This window comes from Bacillus rossius, chromosome 7 (assembly GCF_032445375.1).
Source record: "Bacillus rossius redtenbacheri isolate Brsri chromosome 7, Brsri_v3, whole genome shotgun sequence".
NCBI lineage: Eukaryota > Metazoa > Arthropoda > Insecta > Phasmatodea > Bacillidae > Bacillus > Bacillus rossius.
The window spans coordinates 25,446,864-25,471,347 of record NC_086335.1 but is presented as its reverse complement, the minus strand read 5'-3'; the positions used below and the strand labels follow the sequence as shown (position 1 = coordinate 25,471,347).

Sequence of the window (24,484 nt, the reverse complement as noted above, 5' to 3'; positions counted from 1 at the left end):
AGCTTCTAAATGTGCTGCCTTTTCGATGGTTGTGCTTCCAAATGTGCTGCCTTTTCGTTTTCGGTGCTTCCAAATATGCTGCCTTTTCGTAGTCGGTGCTTCCAAATGTGCTGCCTTTCGTTGTCGGTGCTTCCAAATGTACTGCCTTTTCGTAGTCGGTGCTTCCAAATGTGCTGCCTTTACGTTGTCTGTGCTGTCAAATGTGCTGCCTTTTCGTAGTCGGTGCTTCCAAATGTGCTGCCTTTTCGTTGTCGGTGCTGCCAAATGTGCTGCCTTTTCGTTGTCGGTGCTTCCAAATGTGCTGCCTTTTCGTTGTCGGTGCTTCCAAATGTGCTGCCTTTTCAATGTCGGTGCTTCCAAATGTGCTGCCTTTTCGTAGTCGGTGCTTCCAAATGTGCTGCCTTTTCGATGATGGTGCTCCCAAATGTGCTGATTTTCGTTGTCGGTGCTGCCAAATGTGCTGCCTTTTCTTTGTCGGTGCTTCCAAATGTGCTGCCTTTTCGTAGTCGGTGCTTCCAAATGTGCTGCCTTTTCAATGTCGGTTCTTCCAAATGTGCTGCCTTTTCGTAGTTGGTGCTTCCAAATGTGCTGCCTTTTCGATGATGGTGCTTCCAAATGTGCTTACTTTTTTGTTGATGGTGCTTCTATTTTTTTAATGTTGTTTTGACTCTAGTATTTTAGTAAATTGTTCTTGATTTGACTAGCGTATTATTCAAACCGGTTAATGTATATAAACGAGTCCTAGACAGCATGACGCTCAGTTTGTTACTGCCGTCGACGGTGTACGGATCACCTATTTTGTTTCTTCTGGTGCATAAGTCGCGTAATTGCCTGTTCTTGAGACTTCGATGGCATCTTTACCGACTTTAACGTCGTACTCGATGGAGGATGTACCATCGACTACGGGAACCATGACGTCGGCGCCGACGATGTTGGAGCAGATCCCGTTGGCAACGCCTCTGACAACACTGGAGGAGACTTCGATATGTGCTGTTCCACCATCAGCTGAAGTTTCATCAGCATTGAATACTTCAATTAATGAAGAGCGTACTTCGCATCAGTGCAAATACTGTGGTGCATCATTTACTATCACCTCAAATGCTCGCAGACATGAAAGAAGCGGTTGTTCTATTAATGTACAAAGAATACAATTTCAGTGCAATAGGTGCAATAAACTAATTTTACGTCTCGATAGCTTACATCGTCATTATAAAAAATGCTCCGAGACGTATAATGTACATGGTTATTGTTTTGACTCATGTGTTGTACCGGCTAATGAGACTATATATAAGTGCTATGAACTTCAGTCCGTCTCTGGCTGTGGTGACGAACGGATCGGATAGACATTTAAATTCATGTAAAATGCTTAGTCCGTACAATAAGAAGACTGTTTGAATCGAGGAATCCAAAAGGCTTTGGTAATTTGCCTGTATGTTTTGTTTGTACTTGTAGTAGTGTATTGAATTTATGTAATAAAAGTTTTTTTAAAAGAACTTGTGGTGTTTTTATTTTCTCAGACCTGTCACTTTAGTGGTACTTTTTTAAAATATTAAAGTTTTTTTTTATCGGCCAGGGATCGAACCAAGAACCTTAGTCGATCTATTCAATCAGTATATAGATTACAAATTTATTTAATGAATTTTGAACATGGTTTATGGAAATTATTATTTTTTTACATAAAATTTAACATTATTGCGTCGGTCAGGGATCGAACCAAGGAAAGGAGCGGATCGAATCAATATGTAAGTGATTTATTTAATGAATTTCGGAACTTTTCCCGAATTTCTAGCTAAATATTTACGGATTTTCAAGATGGCGTCCAAGATGGAGACCTGACAATAAATGAATACTGCACTCTAGCGGGTTAGAATAAAATTATCCAGATGGAAATGTACTCTATAATACAAGTACACACACACAAGATGGCGTACTCCGGCAGGTGGTGGCTCCTGGTAGCATGTACTGAACATAAAATGTCGGATCCATGATGGTCGACAAGGACAAAGTCAAATTTCAAGGACAAAGTCAAATTTCAAGGTCAAGGTCAAATTTCAAGGTCAAGGTCAAATTTCAAGGTCAAGGTCAAAGTTCAGGGTCAAGGTCAAATGTGTTGTGACCAGATAATTATACCAACATGGTATCAGCACACTCTAGCGGACGAAAACAAGATTGTGATCTCCAGTGGACGAAGACAAGATGGCGGACATGTCGTCATACCAGCTGACGATATATATGCTTTGAAAAAAAGTGGTAGGAGTCAGTCTGCCTGCATCCACCATTGAGGAAGGAGCCTGTCGCCATTTTTAGTTTTTTTTTGCACTCACCGGGTTCGAATCGAGGACGGTGATCGATATAATCAATCAGAATTCGAATAAGTTAATTTTTTGATGAATTTTGGAATTTTTTTCATTAAAATCGGATAATAATTAAAGATTTTCAAGATGGCGTCCAAATTTTAAGATGGCGACCATAACGATAATTGCAACGGTGACGACATCATCCAATATGGTGGACAACACAATGCCTGAATTTTCGAGAACACAATGACGTCATCCAAAATGGCGGATCCAAAATGGCAGCCGTGATCTACTTGTCCCGTTACGTTATGTCCCGTTACGTTATGTCCCGTTACGTTATGTCCCGTTACGTTGTGTCCCGTTGCGCTATGTCCAGTTACGCTGTGTCCCGTTACACTCATCTAAGATGGCCGTCGTGACATCAGAGATGGATGTGGTGTCAGAGATGTGGCTCGGCACCACAGGCACCACACCCAGGACCCAGTCCCCGGATGCCCATTTACATACTACTAGTAATGGTTTCAATTTAAAACTCTCAGTAACATCTGCTATTAGTCTCATTAACTAATTTGTGTCCCAGTTATATGTCTACAGCTGTATCGAAAGACACAGGTGTAAGTTTTGCAGCAAGGAATTTATCTTTAGAAAGAATGGTAGACGTCATGACGTCAAATATTTTAAATTCTTACAGTAATCTGGGTGAAAACGCTGACTTCTACGATGTTGGCGACAGTAACTCTGAGGCTGGTGACAAAAAACACAGACTGTGATGAAGCACCTAAAGCTGGCAAGATCAAAAGTTGTAATGAAGCTCTGAGACCAAAACGATGGAATCAGCGTAATAAAATAAATTATTCTGATTAAGTTTATGAAAAACGCTGGGACGATATTTACCTTAAAAATATTAATTATAAACATTCAAGTAAGATGATGATAGCAAAATAGATTGATTATTTTTAATGGGAAGATACTAACATTTTGGTTGATCGCCTGAGACTATTGGTGGCATTTGTTCGTAGAGGAAACTACTCTAACATTGACGAAGTTGCCTCCATACTTAAATAAGTGAGGAATGCTGGCTGCATACAATAATCACTTATTTAACTAGCATGTTTATAATATTGAAAAATAAATCAATTATTTAGGTTTTTTAAAAAATAATGTTTTTTTTTATTCTTCTAATCTTATTTCTAAATGAGATTGAGTTCTCGTAATAGAGCTTCCTTTTTTATTGCGCTTCATTTTCATTAATTGTGCTTCCTTTACTTTGATTGTGCTTTCTTTTCGTTTATATGATTCATTTTCGAAAGCAATCTGAAAATTAAAACACCACAAGAACAGACCGCGATGATGGAAAATCTGTACAGCCTGAATAATAAGTATAACTTTTTCTTAATTCATTAAGCATAATAAATTATTTTGCGTACCAATAATAAACATACTAATATCACCAACCACAGAAAGTCCATCGTCGCAGCCTGTTCATGTGGTGTTTTACTTTTCATATTGCTTTTCGGTTACCTCTCGGTTACAATTCAGCTTAAGGCCATCAGTAGGTAGTTCTTCGTCATCAGACTTAAAATTTAGGGACTGGTCTTTAGGCGTAGACATGTCCTTACCTTTTTTTGTCCAAAGCTGCTTTACCAGCAGTACTCGACACCACTTATTTTTCTCTTCCGGGACTGTTGGAGATAATACTCACCTTACGTAACTTATTCTTTTCAGGATGCTTTCATTTGCAACTGACTTACAAGCCTGACTATTCTGCACCTTCCTGGTTTCATCTCAGGATGAGCTCTTTTAAATCTGATTATGTCTAGGAATGGTACTCCAGCTAGACATGACTTCAGCCTCTCCACTCTCACTAACCGTTAAGTCCATTCCTGGGTCAAGTGCATGAACCTGACCGAAGACTTCGTGGCTCTCAACCACGCAGTAATACAGGCATGATCAACCACATGCTTAGCTATGACAAGATATCCAACTGACTGATAACCTATACCAATTTAAATCACAAGGGTGTGGTGTAGCATCTGTATACTATTATCTTCCAACTATTCAACTTTTCCTTCGCAGCAACGACCACAGCTCAAAACGAGATTTGCATCTGTGAACATAGCTCAGGCCGTCTCAGAATTCTCCTTGAAGCACATAGGGAAAAAAGGAAATACCCCTAAAACTCTACCCCTCCAAAAAAAGAGACAGGGCTAGAGGCACCGCTCATAATCGGATTACCGAAAAGAAATGGGCGCTACCAGTCTGGGAGGTGGGGCCTCCCATGGATACCCCCTGGCCGGCGCACTACCGCACAGTGGGTTAAATGACTGATATCCCTTTGCAAAAGCAAAGAATTAAATCTAAAAGTTTACTTGAATTTATATATTTTGGGGTTAGTAATGTCTAGACCATCCAAAATGACCAGAAACAGAGTAGTTTTTCCAACTGCTTTCTTGTGAGAGGCCTGCAAAGTGGCTTGTTTATGTGGATTCCATATTTTATTCTTTCATAACTTCACAAATTTACGTTAATCCCATGCTCGTTAGCGGCATAAAACTAGAATGAATTAGTTGGAGCATGAAAAAAACAGTTTTTGCCCGATGTATGTAGTTCATATAAACACTATAAATTTTTATATTAACAGATTTTTAGTGTGTGTGAGGTTGAGTTCGGCATACACAGTCGTACAGTTTTAGACTTACAAAATTTTCTCTACTAGTCCCCACTTTAATTTTGCTATTGAAATATTTATAAAGCATTTTTTTATAACATACACAAAAATTAAATGCTACCTCTCGCTACCTTAGCAGTAAAGCGCTATGAGTGATAACACGTGTGTGTTTGAGCGAGGCTCCAGGCAGGGAAGTCACTGGCCGGGCGGACTGGAAGTGCTGACAAGGACTGAGGGAGATTGGACCTGTTTGGACATGTTTCTAGATAGAGCAGTGCTGCTTCCAGGAGTAAGTGGGAGTTATTCAACGCAGAGTGTCTTGCATGCAGTAAACACAATCTCGAAGTAATGTCAGTCACATTCACTCACCGCGAGATGTACAATCTTCTCATGAAGAAAAAAAAAAAGCTGTATTTGAAAACTTCGGTACTTACATGTGTGTAACATGTCGAAAATAAACTTAGCTTGAGCGGTACAAGAATGAAGTTTTCAGGCGTTCTGTCACAAGAATATGTTCGTGTGTTAGACAAAAACTGAAACAGCACTTCAGAAACAAATAAAAATTTAATACTGCTTCCAACGAATGACTGGACAAACTCCGTGCGGATCGAGAAGCCTGCTGCAGCGAAAAGCACTCATGTTAAATAATGTAAGCTACATTTTTATACATAGGATTACCATTGCATTGTATTTCCACGTATAAGCCGTCTGTCGTTAAGTGAACACTCTAAACAAAAGGACTTAACATTTGAAAATCGCGCTAGTGGATGGTGCTTTTAAGTGTTTGAAAAATTTACGAAATTAATAATGTTCATGTATTGATTGTTTTAGTTGTATTTTTAATTTTACTTCTCAAATAATTAATTTATTTCGTGTTTTTTTAAATTTTATTTTAATTTTGTAATTCTCATGGTACATGTAACACCCATACTCTAAGCGAGTTTTATAATAAGCACCAACCTCTTTGAGTTACTTTTCATTCATGTAAAAACCTGTACAGAAATTGTGTGACTGCTGCACCGCTCCCATCACCATCAATGAAAGTTCTGATAGAAGTATTTCTTTGGCAGTTACAATGTCCAAAAATCACAGAAAACGTACAAATTATTTTAGCAAAGCGTTTCTTACATGAATCGCATTTTTATTTACAGTACCTATATAAAATATTTATAACTTGTACATATAAACATTTAAACTTAACTGTGTAACTTATCCGAAATACTATGAAAATCAGAACTTAAAATTGTATGTAATCAATTAAGCGTGGACGGCCTATAGACGAACACTAAAAAGAATAACCTTAATGTAATTATCTTTTCTCTACGAAGGAGGTTGCCCAACGAAGAATTTTCGGAGTAGCTGTGTGCGCAGAAAAAGAAGAAAAACAGAAGAAGTTAGAACTTACATTACAACTGCAGTTATCACGTTCTCTGCTGGTATGAAGCTCCATGGGGATGATAGACATGAAGAAACCAGGATCGTAAATGAAGCACTTCATACGGCACCAACACATTCGTCAAAAATAGCTAAATCATGGAGGTCTACGCAGCAGACTGAAGCAATTAAACCTTAGTCTCCTCAAGAAGCACTATTTCTTTTAATAGAGACTGACCTGTCTCGCAGCTAGCAGTTCATACCAGACACTTAGATTTCCGGCAAAGGAAAGAGGAATACAGTTTACCCATCCTATAAAATGATACAAGATTGAAAATGGCAGGAGCTTCTTGATCTAACTTCAAAGGGGATTTGGTTCCTTCAAGGGGATGTGTTTGGTGCAATGCATAATCCGGTGAAAAACTTAGTGTCATATCTAAGTGTGGATTTGATGGGGGTAACCAATCTATGTACAAACAGAAAGTGACTGAAGGTGATTTTGAAGACTAATTTGTTGATGTCCAGTGTTGTGCCTCTTCAAATGTAACTGTCATTAATTTAAAAATGGAAAGAAAAAAATTGTTTGGCCAAATCCGCGACTATCGTCGATTAGATTTTGTCAACTTTAAAAACTGCAATTTCGAAAAGGGACCACTGATGCTATAACACGAGAGCACGAACATATTGAGAGCCAAATCAAATCACTTCTCCCATCTGAAATTCATCTACCGGGCTATGGAGATATTTATGGTGAATCCAAAATGCTGCTGACTATGATTGACGGGTAAATAAAATCAGCTATAACAAATACGGCATCCAGTCGACGTTCCAGTTTGTGTGGGGCGCACCAAAATCATGAATTACATCTATAACGTAGATAAGAGAACAGTTAATGTAAAATCATTGGAATATGTACTATCGACCCTTCACGCCCACGCAAGATTTTTGGAGTGACTGATTCATGTGAGTAAGAGACTGGGCTTAGAAGTTTGGCATGCTAAGAAAGAGCATAAACATTTGGTTTAAGAAATGAAGACAGCTGTGAAGTCTGGTTTTCGAAACAAAGTAGGCCTTTTTGTAGACGTAGTTACACAAAGTTATGGTACTACTAATGACGTGAATACGTCATGTAGTTTTTTTTTTCTTTAATAAAACCAGCTGTGTTCACCATCGATTATAGGACTGTCAGATAAACTGATAAAGAAGTGCGACATAACACTGAGCACATTATCTTGTGGATATGCTGTCAGTGAGCTAGGTTTTCGGCAATATGCACTCGATACAGCGCGGCTTTATGTTCGTGAGCACCCATGGTATCTCATGCCTCCTTCAGTGCACAAGGTTCTAATCCACGGCTCAAATTACATTGAAGTCGCCTTGCTCCCGATCGGAATGATAAGGTAAGAAGCTCAGGAAGCTAGAAACAAAGACTTACGCAGGTTCTGTGAGAGAAGATGTCGGAATGATTAGAGAGGTGACTAACCAAGTTATTCTTAATATAATGCTTATATCATCTGACCCCGTGATCACTATTAGAACTCTTCCAACAATAAAACTCAAAATAATGAAGCAAAAAGTTATTTTATTTACTTGAAATTCCTTCCCCCAATATAACTTATATTTTAGCGGCAGTGGCGATGATGATTATTAGGAAAATATTATTTTAAGACTAAGAATATGTATTAACAGCGAATGTATTTATTATTAACATAGTTTTTAATGTTTTACTAATCAGAGTTCTTATATTGAAAACTTATTGCACCTATTATCGAACTAAATTATAATGTTTAAAATAAGAACTTCTTCGTACTGAATGTTGATTGTGGTTTTTGTTTGCTCATTTGGTGATAGGGATGTGGCAATAGTAATGATAAATTGCATTATACGAGGTCCGAGGTTTGGTCCGGTAAACTCGGCCCTCTGTCCCACTGCGCCGGGCTGACTGGCCTGCCTCTTTGTCTAGCTTCTAGGATCCTCGTATGAACACTTGCCTTTTACAACTCAAAAATAATATTTAATTAATAATAGGTGAGGAAATTTGTGACCTAACAACAAATGAAAGAAAGAAATCGTGATAAATTAAGAGGAAATCCTCTTAAATAATTTAAATGTCAAAACAATTAAAAAACTAACTTGGTATGTTCGATCGAGCCTTTGCAGGTCTAACAAATTTGGCCCAGACAGCAACGAACAAAACTCAGCACGCCCACGAACAGGCTAAACCACATTGCCAAGCGACCAATCAGCAAAGAGGGAGCACAATACTTGCAGTCAATGTTGGCGCAAAGTTCAAACACAGCATTCCCAGACCTCACCACCAGCTTAGTAATAATGGCCGGTCAAAATCAACACTAACATTTAGATTAAATTTGTAAGATCGTTACACAAACGTATTCTAATTTCACATCGTAAAAGAAAAAGAAAATAAGAATAATATTTTATTATAAGGGCCAAATATCTATCACACAAATTATAACCAAGTGTGAGCTACAGTTTTTGTAATGGTGACCGAAAATAACTGCAGGATGGTTTCTATACATAGGAACAGGATGATACAGTGGGAAGACATTGGACTCGCATTCTTGATTACCCGGCTTGGAATACTGTTTCAGCCATCCTGATTTAGTTTTCGTATGAATGCGATTTATCGCTTACTATATACCATTGTAAAATACTTTCTACATATTATTCATCTACTCGTTATCGTATCTGATGTCCAATTTGTCAATCCAACTTTAAGGCTCAAAATTATAAGTAAAAGTTTTAATTTGATAATAAAGAATTTTCCCCGGTGGTCATTTGGGTGGTAGGTCTCTGGTGCTCAGTGAAAGTATTTTTAGAACTTATCACCACTTTGATTGGTTTGGTTTAATAATTAGTTACTATTCGGATTTCATAATTGAGAGATGTACTGTACATTTACAAATACAACAAATAGTATCATTGGTCCAAAAATCTCATTTTTATTGCGACCTATGGGAGTTGATACGGTCCAGTAAACCAGAATCTTATTATATTGTTACGATTTACCGTGTTCGTAAAGGATACTACTTATGTCACTTAAAAATAATCTTCTAAAATGGCAAATAATCAATTGCACTTAAAAGTAATGTTGCTTCCCCAGTCTTACATTCCACACACCTCGCTGAGCTGCACCTCTGGCGCAACTCTCCCCGCAGCACCCCTCGTGGATTTCCGCCGCGGGACTCCGTCGCCGCACTCCGCCGCCACTGACGCACTTGCCTTCGCCGAGGTTCCGCTTGACGCCTCGCTTGAAACTTCGCTCGGGACTCCGCCGCGCATTATCGCCCGAAACTTAACTCTCTGCCCTGGAACCTTCGTCCAGGGACTTCGCCGCTTTATCGCCCGGAAACTCCACCGCGGGAAAACCCCCGACTTCACTGAACTGACTTACTCACTGCCCTGGAACCTTCGTCCAAGGACTTCGCCACTCTGCCACACCCGCGGCACTATCGCCCCGGAAACTCCGCCGCGGGAAAGCTGCGGCCTGAACTCTCCCTGAATCTCTCTGAACTCTCCCCTTGAGGCCGGCGTCCCCCGGCTTTTATATCAGCCCAGGCGCTTTCCACAAATAACGAGCGCGGCTGGGGCCAGTCGTGTCATTCCGCGCCGACCCGACGGCAGAAATCTCGAAACACGTTTCGGCGGCTCGCGTAACTCCGCAGCTGTCAGGTGTCAGTTACGTGTCAAAGGCAGGGCGCCGCGCGGGGAGTGGTGTTGAAGGAGGGGAAGGGGAAGCGACAATCCTTGTAATCTTCCAGGCGCGCGCGGCGCATATCATGTTGCGGCAGCCGCCAGCCAGCTCTGCACCTGCACGTGTCGCGGCCTTGCTCACGTTCGTAACAATATTTAACACATTAATTAATAAAATAGTACAACTTATAAGTGAAAATGAAAGTAAAAACTTTTGTTTTTGATGTGAGTACTGCTGAGTGATGGATAAATAAACTACATTAATGGAGGACTAGTGAGAGAAAAGAGAGAGGAAACGCCAGAAACTTCAGTACGGAGAACTGGGCGGTAAAAACTTGGTACCAAAGCACGTGGTTGCACGTTACACTTGGCGCTGCACTTTAAAGTTGGTGTGGCTCTTTACACTACACAGTATTCAGTCTTCATTGTAGGCACCACGGAGGAAGGGGAAGAAACGTAACTGACGGAATCGAAGGGAGGGGACGATATTAGAGGGATGATCTGGTTTGTAAAATAAGAGCTGTTTATGCGGATAAGGGAGGGAACGGCCATAACGGACGATGAAATGATCGTTGGGGTGCTTTGATTTTGGAAGGGAGAAACAGAAGCCGTTATCTCGGGAAATGATACTGCAGGTTGGTAGCAGCGAAGAACATAGGGACAGGAGTCCGGCCCGTCTTTCCCACCAGCAGTCTGAGAGCGAAGTTATACAGGACGAGAAGAAGGGTGGAAGGCAGTGGGAGAAGGATGTGCCCAAATGGGGGAACAACAGAAAAAAAAGTAAAGGACATACAAACGGAAAGGACGTTAAAGTATAGCTACTCAGCAGTTGTAAAACATTGGACTAGCATTCCATAGGAACCTGGCTCTGATCGTAGTTGTCCATTGTTTTCTGAAAACACTCCGGCTAAAGGCTGGGATGCTCTATAACTGGCAATAACCAGTACCTTACTCAGGTTCCCTTTTCTGGGTTTTGTGTGTGTTTCACAGTTAATAAGCTTGCTGTCAACGAGAAGTTATGCCTAAAATAGAAACATATAATATTATAATAAAAACAAATATACCACACAACAGAGAATCTACTATCGAAGGCTCAAGTATTGTTGTGCACACACTGAAAATTAAACTGTTAAATCTACTGCAAATTCTTTGAATTTCACTGAAAAAGGTGTAAAACTGTTCCATGCAGCTTCAAAATGGAGCAGCTTCAACTGTTTTCAAGTTTTATGTTTAGAGTGCATTTTGTGCAAAAGAAATTACATGAAATTTTTTAGTAACCATCACTTTCTTGACTAGTTTCTGGCATTGAAATTTGTGTCGGAGTAATGTTTTGTGTCATATCCTTATCTTAACTACTTACATAAAATCTTTTCTCTGATTAAGCTTATCGTCAGTAGAGCTTAAATGGCTTTAAGGCTAAAACACAAAACAAAAAAAGACAAATCATCTAAATGTATCACCAATCGTACTTTTGAACTGAACGCGTTAAGGTAACTTATAGTAGGGGTAAGTTGAACGTAGGATCTACGCTGACCTTTAACCGGCCCAATATTTTTAATACTTTCCCCTAATTGTTTACGTCAGAACTTTTCATCGAGAAAAGTAACAACTTTATTGTTTTAATCACTTTAATTTGTAATGACACTATATGCACAACATTACAATGTAGTGTGAGAAAAAGATTTAACTATCGCCAGTCACATTCATGCTGTGTTTGACTAATGTGATACATAACATCCACGTGCAAAAAAAAGTTAAATACATATAATTTGAATTTTTTTTAATTTTATGAATAAGTTTTAAAAAATACAAGAGACCAATTGTCATACGTTTTTTTCAGTAATATGTAAATGTATCATATTGTGTTTCCTAATATCACAGTCTCTTCTGGTACTGAAAAAATAAAAAATATATATTAATGTGTATTAATATGTATAATAGCCATGCATAGATATGAGTAGTATATAATAGGACATCACGCGCCTGGCTTCCGGCTGTGGATTGAGGATTGTCGACGCCATCTTGTATTATGACGTCACAGCGGCCATCTTGGATGACATTACCTTTGAGCTATACCTTTAAAAATTTGTCAAAATTGGCCTAAAAACCTTAAATTTGCCAAAATTCGCCAAAATCTACCAAAATTTCCAGTTATCAGGAAAAAAGATCCTCCAAACAATCTCAAAAATTTTTAAAATAGAAAAATTTTCTATTTCGGGGGAAAAATTCCCGTTCTGAAGAAAAATTTCCCGTTTAAGTCTTCAAATATGCCACTGGTTTGAAAATCCCTAAAACTGGCTTAAGAGTCCTAAAAGCAAGCATAATCCGCCAAAGTTATGACCTTGACAACTAGATTGATATGGCCGCCATTTTGAATTGTGACGTAACTGTTGCGATTATCGTTACGACCGCTTTCTTGAAAATCAGTAATTTTAATGCTAGAAAATCGGAAAAAATTTCAAAATTGCTAAAAAATTTAATAAATAAAACTTTAATAAAACTTGAATTAAGACATCACCGTTACAGCAACCACTTTGAATTCTAGAAACATTGCATGTTTCGCTTTGCCCGCCATCTTGGATGTGTATGACATTATCGCTGCATGTTTAGTTATGGCCGCCATATTGAATTCTAGAATGTTGAAATTTTCGTTTTGATGCCATCATGAAAATCGTTATTTTTTATGCCATAAAATCGAGTAAAACTCTAAAATTTATACAAAAATTAATTAGTAAAAATTGAAATAAAAACACTCCGTCATCTTGGATTCTCACATTAAAGCCAAGGTATATATATCACCAGCTAGTATGATGTCACATCCACTATCCTGTTGTTATCTGCTAGAGGCCGCCATCTTGATTTATTATGTTAGAGTGCACTGCCGCCATGTTAGTATAATTTTTAACTGCTGTGGCGCCCATCATCTTGAAATTTGATGCCATCTTGGAAATACATAATTATTTAGCTATAAGTTAAATTCGGGAAAAAAAAATCCAAAATTCATCAAAAAATCTGCAATTAATATACTGATTGATTCGATTCATTACTACTTTGTTTTAACATAATAAAAATTAATTTTAAAATAAAGTCAATATTTTGACTTATATAGTATACCAGTAGGCCACGAGTATATAAGTGAGTTCCAGACGACAGGAACCTCAGATCAACTCTTGCCGTGGTGTGATACGTATCAGCTTTCTTCAGTAAGTTTCGTGAGATTTAGTTGTAGCTCCAAATTCGACCTTGATGGACGATCTACCATCGACATCAGGGACCCAGATGGCACTGGCGGCGACAGCAGCGTTGCCGACGACAGCAGAGAGCTCAATCAATGGCAGCGGTGCAGGAAGACACGACATCGGTACCATCAACTGCAGACATTTCGATGCAATCTGTGATACCGACATCGACTTGTGCCTGGTCCATCGGTTGAAGTTTCACCATAGAAACTTCAGAGACTTCAATGTACGGTGGACTTTCATCGCGTCAGTGCAAATACTGTCGTGCTTCATTTACTAAACCATCAAATGCTTGCAGACTTGAAAGAAGCGGGTGTCCAAAGAACACCGTTTCAATGCATCAAATGCAATAAAGTATCTAACCATTCAGATAGCTTACATAGAAATCATGATGTGTGTGCTTGGTCTGTTATGTGCATACAAGAACCTGTTTGCAAATATTATGGCAGAACATTTATGCTAGCACAGAAAGCTAGACATTATGAAAATTGGAACTGCCCACCAAACATGTCGTTACGTTTGTCACTATGCGAATGGTGTGCTATCATATACCGACGCCCTGATTATTTGGTAGTCCATTCCAAAAACTGTGAAGGTAGAAACCAATTTTATTGGATCCTTAATGTCACATGACTACACTTAGAGAATGTATATATAGAGAAACGCTAAAGACTTCAGTAATTTGCATTTTTGTTGTACTTGTAGTAATGTAATATATGTAAGAAAATTTATATTCGTAAAATAACTTGTGGTGTATTATTTCTTAAACCTGCCAAATTTGTGGTATTTTTTAAATTTATATAGGTACCTTTTTTGCACTGACAATACAAAAAATTCTGTCTTGGACTATAACTCCATCTTTGCTCATCAATGAGAAGTTCATAAGCTAGCAGAATCTGTTTTTGTATTTTTTGTATTTTTTTTGTTTTCATTTTAAACTTTTTAAACTTTTTTAAATTTTATGATATCAAAGAAAAGTTGTGGCGATTTTCTCCGTGTGCTCCCGATTATTCTTATCGATATTATGATGGTTTTCTCCATGTGCTCCCAATTATTCTTGTCAATATTATGATGGTTTTCTCTGTGAGCTCCCGATTATTCTTGTCAATAATTTGATGGTTTTTTCCGTGTGCTGGCGATTATTCCTGTGGTTTCTCCAAGTGATTTTGGTTATTTCTGAGAAACCGTTCTCTCCATGAAGGAGTTTTACTCTTAATGAGACATGTCATTTTATTCAAGGTTACATTTAATTAGTGAATTTCTGCTACTTAATCAACACTTGCAATATTTTTATCAGGTGGAATAAAAAAAATTTCATTACTCAGTCGAATAATATTAAGCTCTGAGAAATCTGAGAAGCACTAACAGGAAGGACGAACTTCCTTCTCCTTGGAGTCGAGCGAAGCCATCCTTCTTTTGCGATCGTTAGTGAGCATCCCGCATCCCGCATAAAAGAAATAAATATTATTTACCTGCAAGCAACACGTGGCGTCATCTGTTGTTGAAAAGCAGAACTACTTACAACAAGTACCATTGCATGAGATAACTTAACTCTCGATGACGAAATATTTAAAAAATTATATTTAAGTAATGGTTTAAATTTAAAACTCTTAGTTTACATCTGCCATTAGTCGCAGAAGCTAACATGTACTATGGTCCGTTGTCTGTAGCTGTATCAAAAGACATCACTGTAGATACTGCAGCAAGGTGTTTACCTTGAGAAAGAATGCTAAACGACATGAGGGAAGCGAGTGTATTTTGGGTCTTTGTCAAAAACCATTTAATTGCAGTCAGTGTCAGAAATCCTTTGGTAGAAGATATTACTTGAATAGACATTGCAAGACCTGTACAACTAAGGTGAGTAAATATAACGAAGGGCTAGAACATCGCGGAAGAGGAACGAAGGCGAAATATTAGACGACAATAATGATTAAAAAGAATGTAAAAAAGCTAATGCTAAAAATACTGATCTAGTTCACGATAATAATTTAAAATTTAAAACATACGAAGAAAGTAGCAACCTCATTAGAAATGAAAAGATATATTTACCAACATCTAGTCGTCTCCATGAAAATGTGAATGATGGAGAACCACCTGAAGCTGACAAGGCTGAAGACTGTGATGAATCATCTGAAGCTGACATGATTGAAGACTGTGGTGACACATCTGAGGCTGACATGATCGATGACTGTGCTGACACATCTAAGGCTTAAATTAAATGAATGTGTATAAACTTGAAGAAAAATGAATATTATTTTCAAAATGGATTCTATCATTGTCTCGAAATCTGATTTCTAAATAAAACTTATAACTTAAAGGTGTAAAAAATTCACCACCGACAGCGAAAATATATACTAATAAAGTCATGAAAGTAATAATGTCAAGTTCGATAAAAAAAAAGTAATTTAAATCAGTTGGAGCCAAATGAAGCTGGTGCAGATGGAGCACTTGGAACAACTGGAACTTTGGAGCTCTTTGAGCAATTGAAGCTATGGAGCCAAAAGACTGTTGGAGTTGTAGACTGATGGAGCCAAAGACTATTAAACTTTGGAGCTTTGAAGCATTTGGAGCTTTGGAGCTGTTGGAGCTTGGGAGTTGTTGGAGCTATGGAGCCTTTGGAGCTGTTGGAGCTTTGGAGCATTTGGCGCTGTTAGAGCTTTGGAGCTGTTGGAGCTTTGGAGCTGTTGGAGCCAAATGACTGTTGGAGTCATAGACTGATGGAGACAATGACTATTAAACTTTGGAGCTTTGAAGCTTTGAAGCATTTGGAGCTTTGGAGCTGTTGGAGCTTTGGAGCTGTTGGAGCTTTGGAGCTTTGGAGCTGTTTGAGCTTTGGACCTGTTGGAGCTGTTGAAGCTGTTGGGGCTTTGGAGCTGCTGGAGCTTTGGCGCTGTTTGAGCTTTGGAGCTGTTGGAGCTTTGAAGCTTTGGAGCATTTGGAGCTGTTGGAGATTTGGAGCCGTTGAAGATTTGGAGCTGTTGGAGCTTTGGAGCTGTTGGAGCATTTGGAGCTGATTCAGCATTTGGAGGCGATTGAGCATTTGGAGCTGATTCAGCGTTTGGAGACAATTGAGCATTTGGAGCCGATTGAGCATTTGGAGCTGATTGAGCATTTGGAGCCAAAGCCATTTTTATTTTTCCGGAGGATATCAGGCAGAACATAATCAATCAGCTTACTGACAAACGGTCCATTAAAATATAACTTGTGGCTGGACTGTGTTTATGGCAAACCATATCCGTTCGATGACAAAGTGAAGAAGTGTGCATTCAAGACTATTGGCTGCAGTAATTTACATTTCCAACGATGTGAAGCAAATTGTTAAACATGGTATCCATAAACTCTGTCAAGAAGAGGAAGACTATGTCAGTAGAGGTTCTGGTTGGTCTTTGTCTAGTATAAACCGATTGGAGCTTAGAATTAGTGATTTCACACCGATGCGGAACTAAATGTTTATGAAATTGTTAACTATCGCAAATGTTTCTGTTGTAGAATAGAATATATGTAATAAAATGTATTTTGAAAAAAAATGTGCTGTTTTATTTTCGAACCTGTCACTATTATGCTAAATTGATGTTATATTAATTTTATATCATCCATGGATCCAACCAAGTTTTGAATAAATCATTACTTTAATGAGTGAATGTTTTTATGAATTTTGGATTTTTTCCCGAATCTCTAGCTAAATAATTACACGATTCCAAGATAACGTCCAAATTTCCGGATGGTGGGAACCTTAGTAATAATAAATTATTACTGCACTCTAGCGGGTTAGAATAAAACTAGCATGATGGTAATGCACTCTATAAGACGAGTACACACACATGATGGTGTCCTCCAGCAGACGAAAACAAGATGGTGGCAATGTCCTCTAGCAGGTGGTAGCTAATGGTAGCATGTACTGAACACAAAATGTCGGACCCATGATGGTCGTCAAGGTCAAAGTCAAATGTCAAGGTCACATTTCAAGGTCAAGGTCAAAGTTATATGCCAACAGTCGAGGTCAAAGTATGGTGAACAGAAAATCGTACTAACATGGCGTCAGCACACTCTAGCAAACGAAAACAAGATGGCGGCCTCCAGCGAACAAAGACAAGGTGGCGGACATGACGTCATACCAGCTGACGATATATAGGTACCTTGTTTTTGTGGTGGTAGGTCAGTCTGTAGGTGGCTTCCGTGGAGGAAGGATCTGACGTTTTTTTATTTTTTGCACTTACCGATTTCGAAACAAGGACGGGATTCGATCTAATCAATCAGTATTCTAATAAGTTAATTATTTGATGAATTTTGAACTTTTTTCATTAAAATCTGATAATAAATAAGGATTTTTAAGATGACGTTCATAACGATAGTAATACAGTGGTGACATAATTCAAAATTTCGGGTGTGCCGTAAGACGTTTTTATTACTTTTTATTGAGAGTTTTTTAAATACATTAATAAATTACTGATTTACTCTTGCCGGAAATTGAACCGAGGACCGAAATTGTTTAAATAACTTAACATTAGGCAATTTTTAAAAAATTTTTTTGGAATTTTTTAGGAATTTCTAGAATTGAAATTACGGATTTTCAAGATAGCGACCGTAACGTAAATTGTAACAGTGACGTCATAATTCAATATGGCGGTCATAGTATCCTTATTCCTAGAAATGGCTTATCGGAGGCTTTATACATGGATGCTTAAGCCGTTTATAGGACATTGTGTTCTTTCTATGGCAAAAAGTATTTTGATGTTTTTCTAAATCCTAATTTTTGAATTGTGGAATTTTTTGAGAATTTTTGGCGGTTATTTTCCTGCAAAAAATGGAAAATTTGGCGTTTTTTTGGCTAATTTTTGGCTAATTTTTGGCTAATTTTGAAGGTCAAGGTCATCCAAGATTGCCGCCGTGACGTCACAGGCACCACACCCTGAACCCTGTTCCAGGACGCCCATTTGTATACTATTGGCTATCCCACAGCCAGACTGAATTTGGATGAAGCCCGGATATCCGACCATAGGGGGAAAAAAATGAGGTTTTTTGAAAAACTGTTAAATCAGTATAACTCCCATAATGTGGACAATTTTACATCAGATTGAATGTATCATATAACTGGTAGGAGTTGTCTGAAAAAGATTTTTATACGAACAAGCCCTTCTATTTTCAACCCCTTGTAGAAATTATTCATCCAACCCATAATTGTTGCAAACAAAATTTTTGTATAAAAATTAAAAGATTAATAGATAATTTTTACAATTGCAATGTTGTGCCTTCGAAGGAAGTTATACATTATGTTCTCCAAACCTTATTCTAACCCTTGCAGTAATGATTAGTCTTAAAAAAAAATTATTTCAGTCCAAGCTGTAAATAATAATTTAAGGTTATGGAATATAAAGAACGGATTTAACACTATATATAGTTCGGGGAAAAAAAATTAAATTCACCACCTTTATTTTTTCAACCCCCTGCAACAATGGTTCATCTCATCAAAAATTGTTTGACAATAGTTTTAGATAAAAATTATAAGATTCACCAACAGTTTAATGGATTTGATAGTATACCTGCTAAGGGAGTTATGATTTTCTTTAAATTTGACCCCTTATTTTTTCAACCCCTTGCCGCGATGGTTTGTCTAATCAAAAATTTGTTTCCGTCAAAAGTTTTATATAAATATAAGGGGTTAAAAAAAAGGTTGGAGGACAAAAAATATCATAATTCCCGCCGTATATACAACATAAAATTCGTACAATTTCTGTATTAATGTTATAATAAGTAGGTACAGTATCAAATCCATTAGATTGATTGTAAGTATGTCTTATAATTTTTAACTAAAACTTTTGTCTGAAATAATTTTTGATAAGACAAATCATTGTTTCTGGGTGTTGAAAAAATGAAGGAGTAAAATTTAATAAAATTCCTCATTTATGTACCATGCACACTGTTAAATCCGTTCGGTTTTATTGTAAAACTGAATAATAATCTGCAACTTTTGTCTGAAATGATTTATATACGACAAACCATTTCTACAAGAGGTAGAATAAACAAGGCTTGGATGACAAAACAAATAATAACTCTCTTCGTTGGCACAACATATAATTCGTTCGAATATTTTGTAAATCTTATAATTTTTTTTTCATAAATTTTTGTCTAAAACTATTTGTGATTAGACGAACCACGGTTGCGAAGGGTTGAAAAAAAAAGGGGGCAAAATTAAAAATAAAATACTCATAACTCTCTTAGTAGGTAGACCATCAAATCAGATCAAATTAATTGTAAATCTTATCATTTTTACCTAAATCTTTTTTCTGATACTATTTTTGATAAGACGAAACATTGGTGTAAGGGTCTGAAAAATAAAGGGATAAAATTAGAAAGTCATAACTTCCTTAGTAGGAATACTATAGATTCCATTCAAATTGTTTGTAAATCTTATAAATTTTATCTAAAAGATTAGCTGCAAGAATTTTTGATAATACAAGCTATTGTTGTAGGGTAGTGAAAATAATTAAGGGTATAACTAAAAAATATATTCCGTACAATGTACATTATTGAATCCGTTCTGTTTTATTGTAAAACCAAAAATTATTAACTACAACTTTCGTATGAAATAATATTTTATACGATCAACCATTACTGCAAGGGATGGAATGAAAACCGGTTAGACGACAATAAATATCATAACTCCCTTCGTAATCACACCATTAAATTCTTTCGAATTGTTTGTAAGTGTAATATTTTTGTCCAAAACTTTTGTCTGAAAAATGTTTTGATTAGACAAACAAGTGTGCAAGGGGATGAATAAATACGACGTAGAATTTTAAAAAAATCTCCCTTAGTAGGTACACTATCGAATCCGTTCAAATTGTTTTTAAATCTTATATTTTTTGTCTGAAACTTCTGTCGGAAACTATTTTTGATGGGACCAACCTTTGTTGCAGGGGTTTGAAAAAAAAAAGGTGGAATTTAAAAAATAGTACTAATCTCTATATCATTTACATTATTTAAACCGTTCTATTTTATTGTAAAAGCTTATATTATTATCTATAACATTTGTCTTAAATAACTATATATACAACCAACCATTACTGCAAGGGGTGGAATATATATAGGTTGAATGACAAAAAAATTAATAACTCCTTTCATAGGCACACCATCATATTCGTTCAAATTGTTTGTAAATTATATAATTCTTACCTTATTCTTTTGTCTGAAACAATTTATGATAACACAAACCATAACTGCAATGGGTTAAAAAAAACTTGAATTTGAAATAAGAAAATAATTAAAACTTATTTACCATGCACTCTCTAGAATTAATATTTATTTTTGTTTAACTTTTTAAATATTGTTGAAAACTTTTTTTAAAACAAATTTTAAATCACAAGCATTAATGCAAGGGGTGTAAATAACAAGGGTCATTACTTTTTTAATAGGTATTCTATCAAATCCATTATAATTCATTGTAAAACTCCTAAACTTTATCTTAACATTTTGGCTCAAAGAAATTAAATGAAAATAAATATTACCATAGCAACATGGGTTGAAATTAAAATAATACGTATGACTTCCTTAGTATCAGATTCATCACAATTTATTAATAACAATCTTAATATTACCTTAAAAATTTGTCCAAAACTTTTTATGCAAGCATGTATTAGTTCAAAGGATGAAAAATAGTGTTTGACAAAAATAATTACATGACTACCTTAGTAGGCATAATATGAAATTCGTTAAGAAATTCAATACTTAATTCATTAAGTTAAAAACATTCAACATTTTTGCTACATGCAATATGATAAAATATTAAATCTATCTTTTTTTTTTCATGTTGGCGAACATATAGAGTGTTATGTACACTGAGTTCTTAAAATGTTCCAGAAGTTTATAGAAGTCTCCTAAACATTTCCAAAAAAAATTGGTACTTCTAAATCTACCTACGCCTTTAGGTTATGCCGAAAGTAATTATTTAAACTTAACACTTCAGCTTCCGGATGTGCACAGTGCGCCACATGTAGAACATATCGTCGTATTTCACATAGTGCACGGCCAACTTGCTCCTGAGATTGCACGGGTCGATGTTGTCGGCGCCTCCCTTAGTCTTTTTCAACATTTATTTGACAGTGTAAAAGTTTTTTGGGCCCACCTTGTTGGCGCCCACCCGCTCCGCCATCAGCCCTGTGAAGAAGATGTCCTCCATCCTGAAGAACATCTCCTGCAGCGACACCCGGTACAGGTCCCTAGAGAGGTCGCCGGTGACGAGGTAGCAGGCACCCTGCATGTAGTCCACGAACACGTCACCCGGGTACTCCTCTTCAGATATGTAATGGCGATGGCTCCTGTCCCTGATGGGATGTGTTCCTCGCGTCATCCCGCCGAACACCGTCCTGATGGCCGTCGACACCTCGGGCCGCCGCAGGAACTCCAGCAGCCTGGGGACGTTGAGGAACACGTCGTCGTCCGTCTTCAGGAAGAACCTCGCCCCGGGACACCTGAGGGACACCCACTCCGCCATGGCCACCGTCTTCAGCGTCAGGTTGTCGTAGGTGTCCAGGTTGCGGGACACGACGATGTCGCCGTACGCGAGCGCCTCCCGCCGGAGCTGGCTCGCGAGCGCCGGGTCCGGGGACTCGCCCAGCAGGAACACCAGGGCGGCGTCTCTCCGCAGGCCGAGCGAGCCCCAGGTGTGTCTGACGGCCGCGCGCAGGTCGCGGTGCTGGGGCGCCGAGTGCACCGCGACCACCAGCTGCCGGCCGGAGCCGTCCTCGCCGCACGCCGCGGAGTCCACGGCGAACCCCGGCCGGTACAGCCGCGAGACGGGCGCGCCGTGGTACCGCACCGACAGCGGCCTCAGGGGCAGCTCTGTCGCCGCGGTCCGCTCGTCGTCTCCTCCGGCGGGAGTCCTGGACGGCTCGGTGGATGTGCCGTGTTCTCTCCTCGGGGAGTAGTCCGTCCTTCGTGAAGCAGTCGACAGGAATAACACCACGGTCGTGCCCAGAACCAACACCAGTAGCACCAGCTCTAGCTTCAGCAACCGCCTCGAACAGTGTCGCATGCTCTTTCAACGGCATCTGTCGCTTGCAGTCATAAACTCATCAGCCCAGCGACGATTCTTCTGTCTTCCGAATATCGCGAGCGTCTTTTTTTTCCAGGCGCGGGCTGCGGCGATCGCCCGACTGAGGCCAGATGGTTTGCGGCAGCGTGAAGCTGTAGAATCCGCCTCCGTTTCTCCTTTCCCCTACTTCTCTGGCCAGAAACTGATAAACTGCGATAAGCGAAGTATAGACGAGTCTTTGTCGGGAAACTGATAAGCGAAATTTTTTCCTGGAATAGATTTTCAGAACTTTCGCTCGGGATTTTTTAATTTAAAAATTCTATAGAAGTATAAAAAAAAAAATTTAATGTATTTCTGGCAATATTTCACAAAATTTGGATTTTCCAGTAATAATATAACTTTAATTAAAATTTTTATATACGTACAGTAGGTAAATTTTTAATTAAGGTACACTTATTAAAACGAATGTTTTTTTTTAAATTCAAATAATCTTGAAGTGGATTTTGTAAATGTAAAGGTTTGGTCTTTATAAATGTTGTATTCCAGATTTTTTTAACTCGACAAAAACCTATATAGATTGCACTTATTGATAAATACAAAAAACTTATGTGTAGTAAATAAAAACGTGTAGGATACCAGTCTGTTTATAATTCCCTAGTAATTTTGTGTGAAATTACTTTAATAATGTAAAATTGCAGGCATGTCAATTAACGGGTTGTTAGAATGTGGTCGACACGTAACTGGAGTGTGAAGTTTTGTGTTTTCAAGATACTGGTTTGTGGGCTAAGAAGATACATCCTCGAGTTGAAAGACAAGTTGAATGGACGTCATCGGAGGCTGTGACGCCTATCACGTGACGCAAATGGGAGAGGGTCGTGGGTTCGAACCCAGCTGCCTGGTGGCTCCAGGGACGGGAAAGCGATTTTTTTTCCTAACCTAAATTAAATCTAAGTGTGTTGGGGAGGGTTCCGGGTTAGGGAGGGAGACTAAGTGCGTCTCAGGCCGAAGCCCATACGCTCTAATCATGCAGGGTATTGGCCATGCAGGAGAGGTAGCATGCATCATGTGCTAGGAGGGGATTGGCCAGCCATGGCAGCGATTGGCGCCATGACTAACTCCCCTCACTGACTATACTAGACTAAAACTAGATAAGTTGGGCCCAGGTAAAACCTGCATAGACACAGGGAAAACCCTGGGCTCTGACATGCGGGATGCAAAATTTCATGCATTAGTATCAAGCAGGAGGCTTACGGGAAACAGAAGGATGGTTCAGGAAGAAGAGTTGGACAGAGTAGAAAAGAGTCTACCATGCGGGGGGGGGGGGGGGGGGGTTGGGGGGCTTGGACATTGCTGTCAGCATTGTTTTGGGTGGCACTGGTTGTTTCGGGGGCGACTTTAGTCGTTTCCCGCCAGGCTGCCAGCCAGCCCACTTAAAATTACGAAGAAGGAAATTTTTAGTTAATTTATTAAAGCTGCAATTCAAAATCTCATGCCTTTCAGAACACAACCGGCACTGGAGGTGAAGCCTGCCAGGCGGGCGATGCCATCAGACATGTGAGTCAGCACTAACACGACAGGCAGAGAACCCGAGGGGGTTAATCATACACCTGCGTGCTTCGCACTATTTTGAATTGGCACTGTGTGTCCTTATCGCTGGTGGTGTTGTGGTGTGTAAATTCGCATGTTTAACGCAAAATGTTGTGTACTTAAAGCTAAATGCCTAAAACTATTTTTTTTGGCACCTATAATCTTGATTGTGTGTGTTGTTCAGGGGTAGGGGAGGAGTTTCGCATGTTTAACGCGTAATTTTTAGTGTGATAACAGCTAGTTACTAAATCTATCTCTGTCGAACTGCTAGCAGTACGAGTGTATGTGCGAAGTTTTCCCACCAGTCCGCAACCACGTAGTTGGGGTCTGGCCTAGGCCGTCGCAGGCAGCTGTGATTGGCCGGCTGCTCAGCCAATCGCGCATCGCTACGGGGGGCGATGCGCGAGGATTGATTTCGGGCGTTTGTATTTTTGTGTTAAGTCTGGATCATAATTTCCGAGTGATGAAACATGCGGATTTAAGCTGTTTACGCATTTATCGTAAAATGTTTGTGTTGTACGAACGTAAAAGTCTTGCAAAGTTTCCGATTCCGTTTCGCGATGCAAAGCTTCTA

General features: G+C 38.6%; 1 protein-coding gene across 1 annotated transcript; it reads right to left on the bottom strand.

Annotated features, from left to right (window-relative positions):
- Positions 1-21,381: 21,381 nt before the first annotated feature.
- LOC134534515 (lactosylceramide 1,3-N-acetyl-beta-D-glucosaminyltransferase-like) lies at positions 21,382-22,323 on the bottom strand. The gene has a single exon (XM_063372994.1). The coding sequence runs from the start codon at positions 22,321-22,323 to the stop codon at positions 21,382-21,384; it is 942 nt and encodes a 313-aa protein (XP_063229064.1).
- Positions 22,324-24,484: the final 2,161 nt, after the last annotated feature.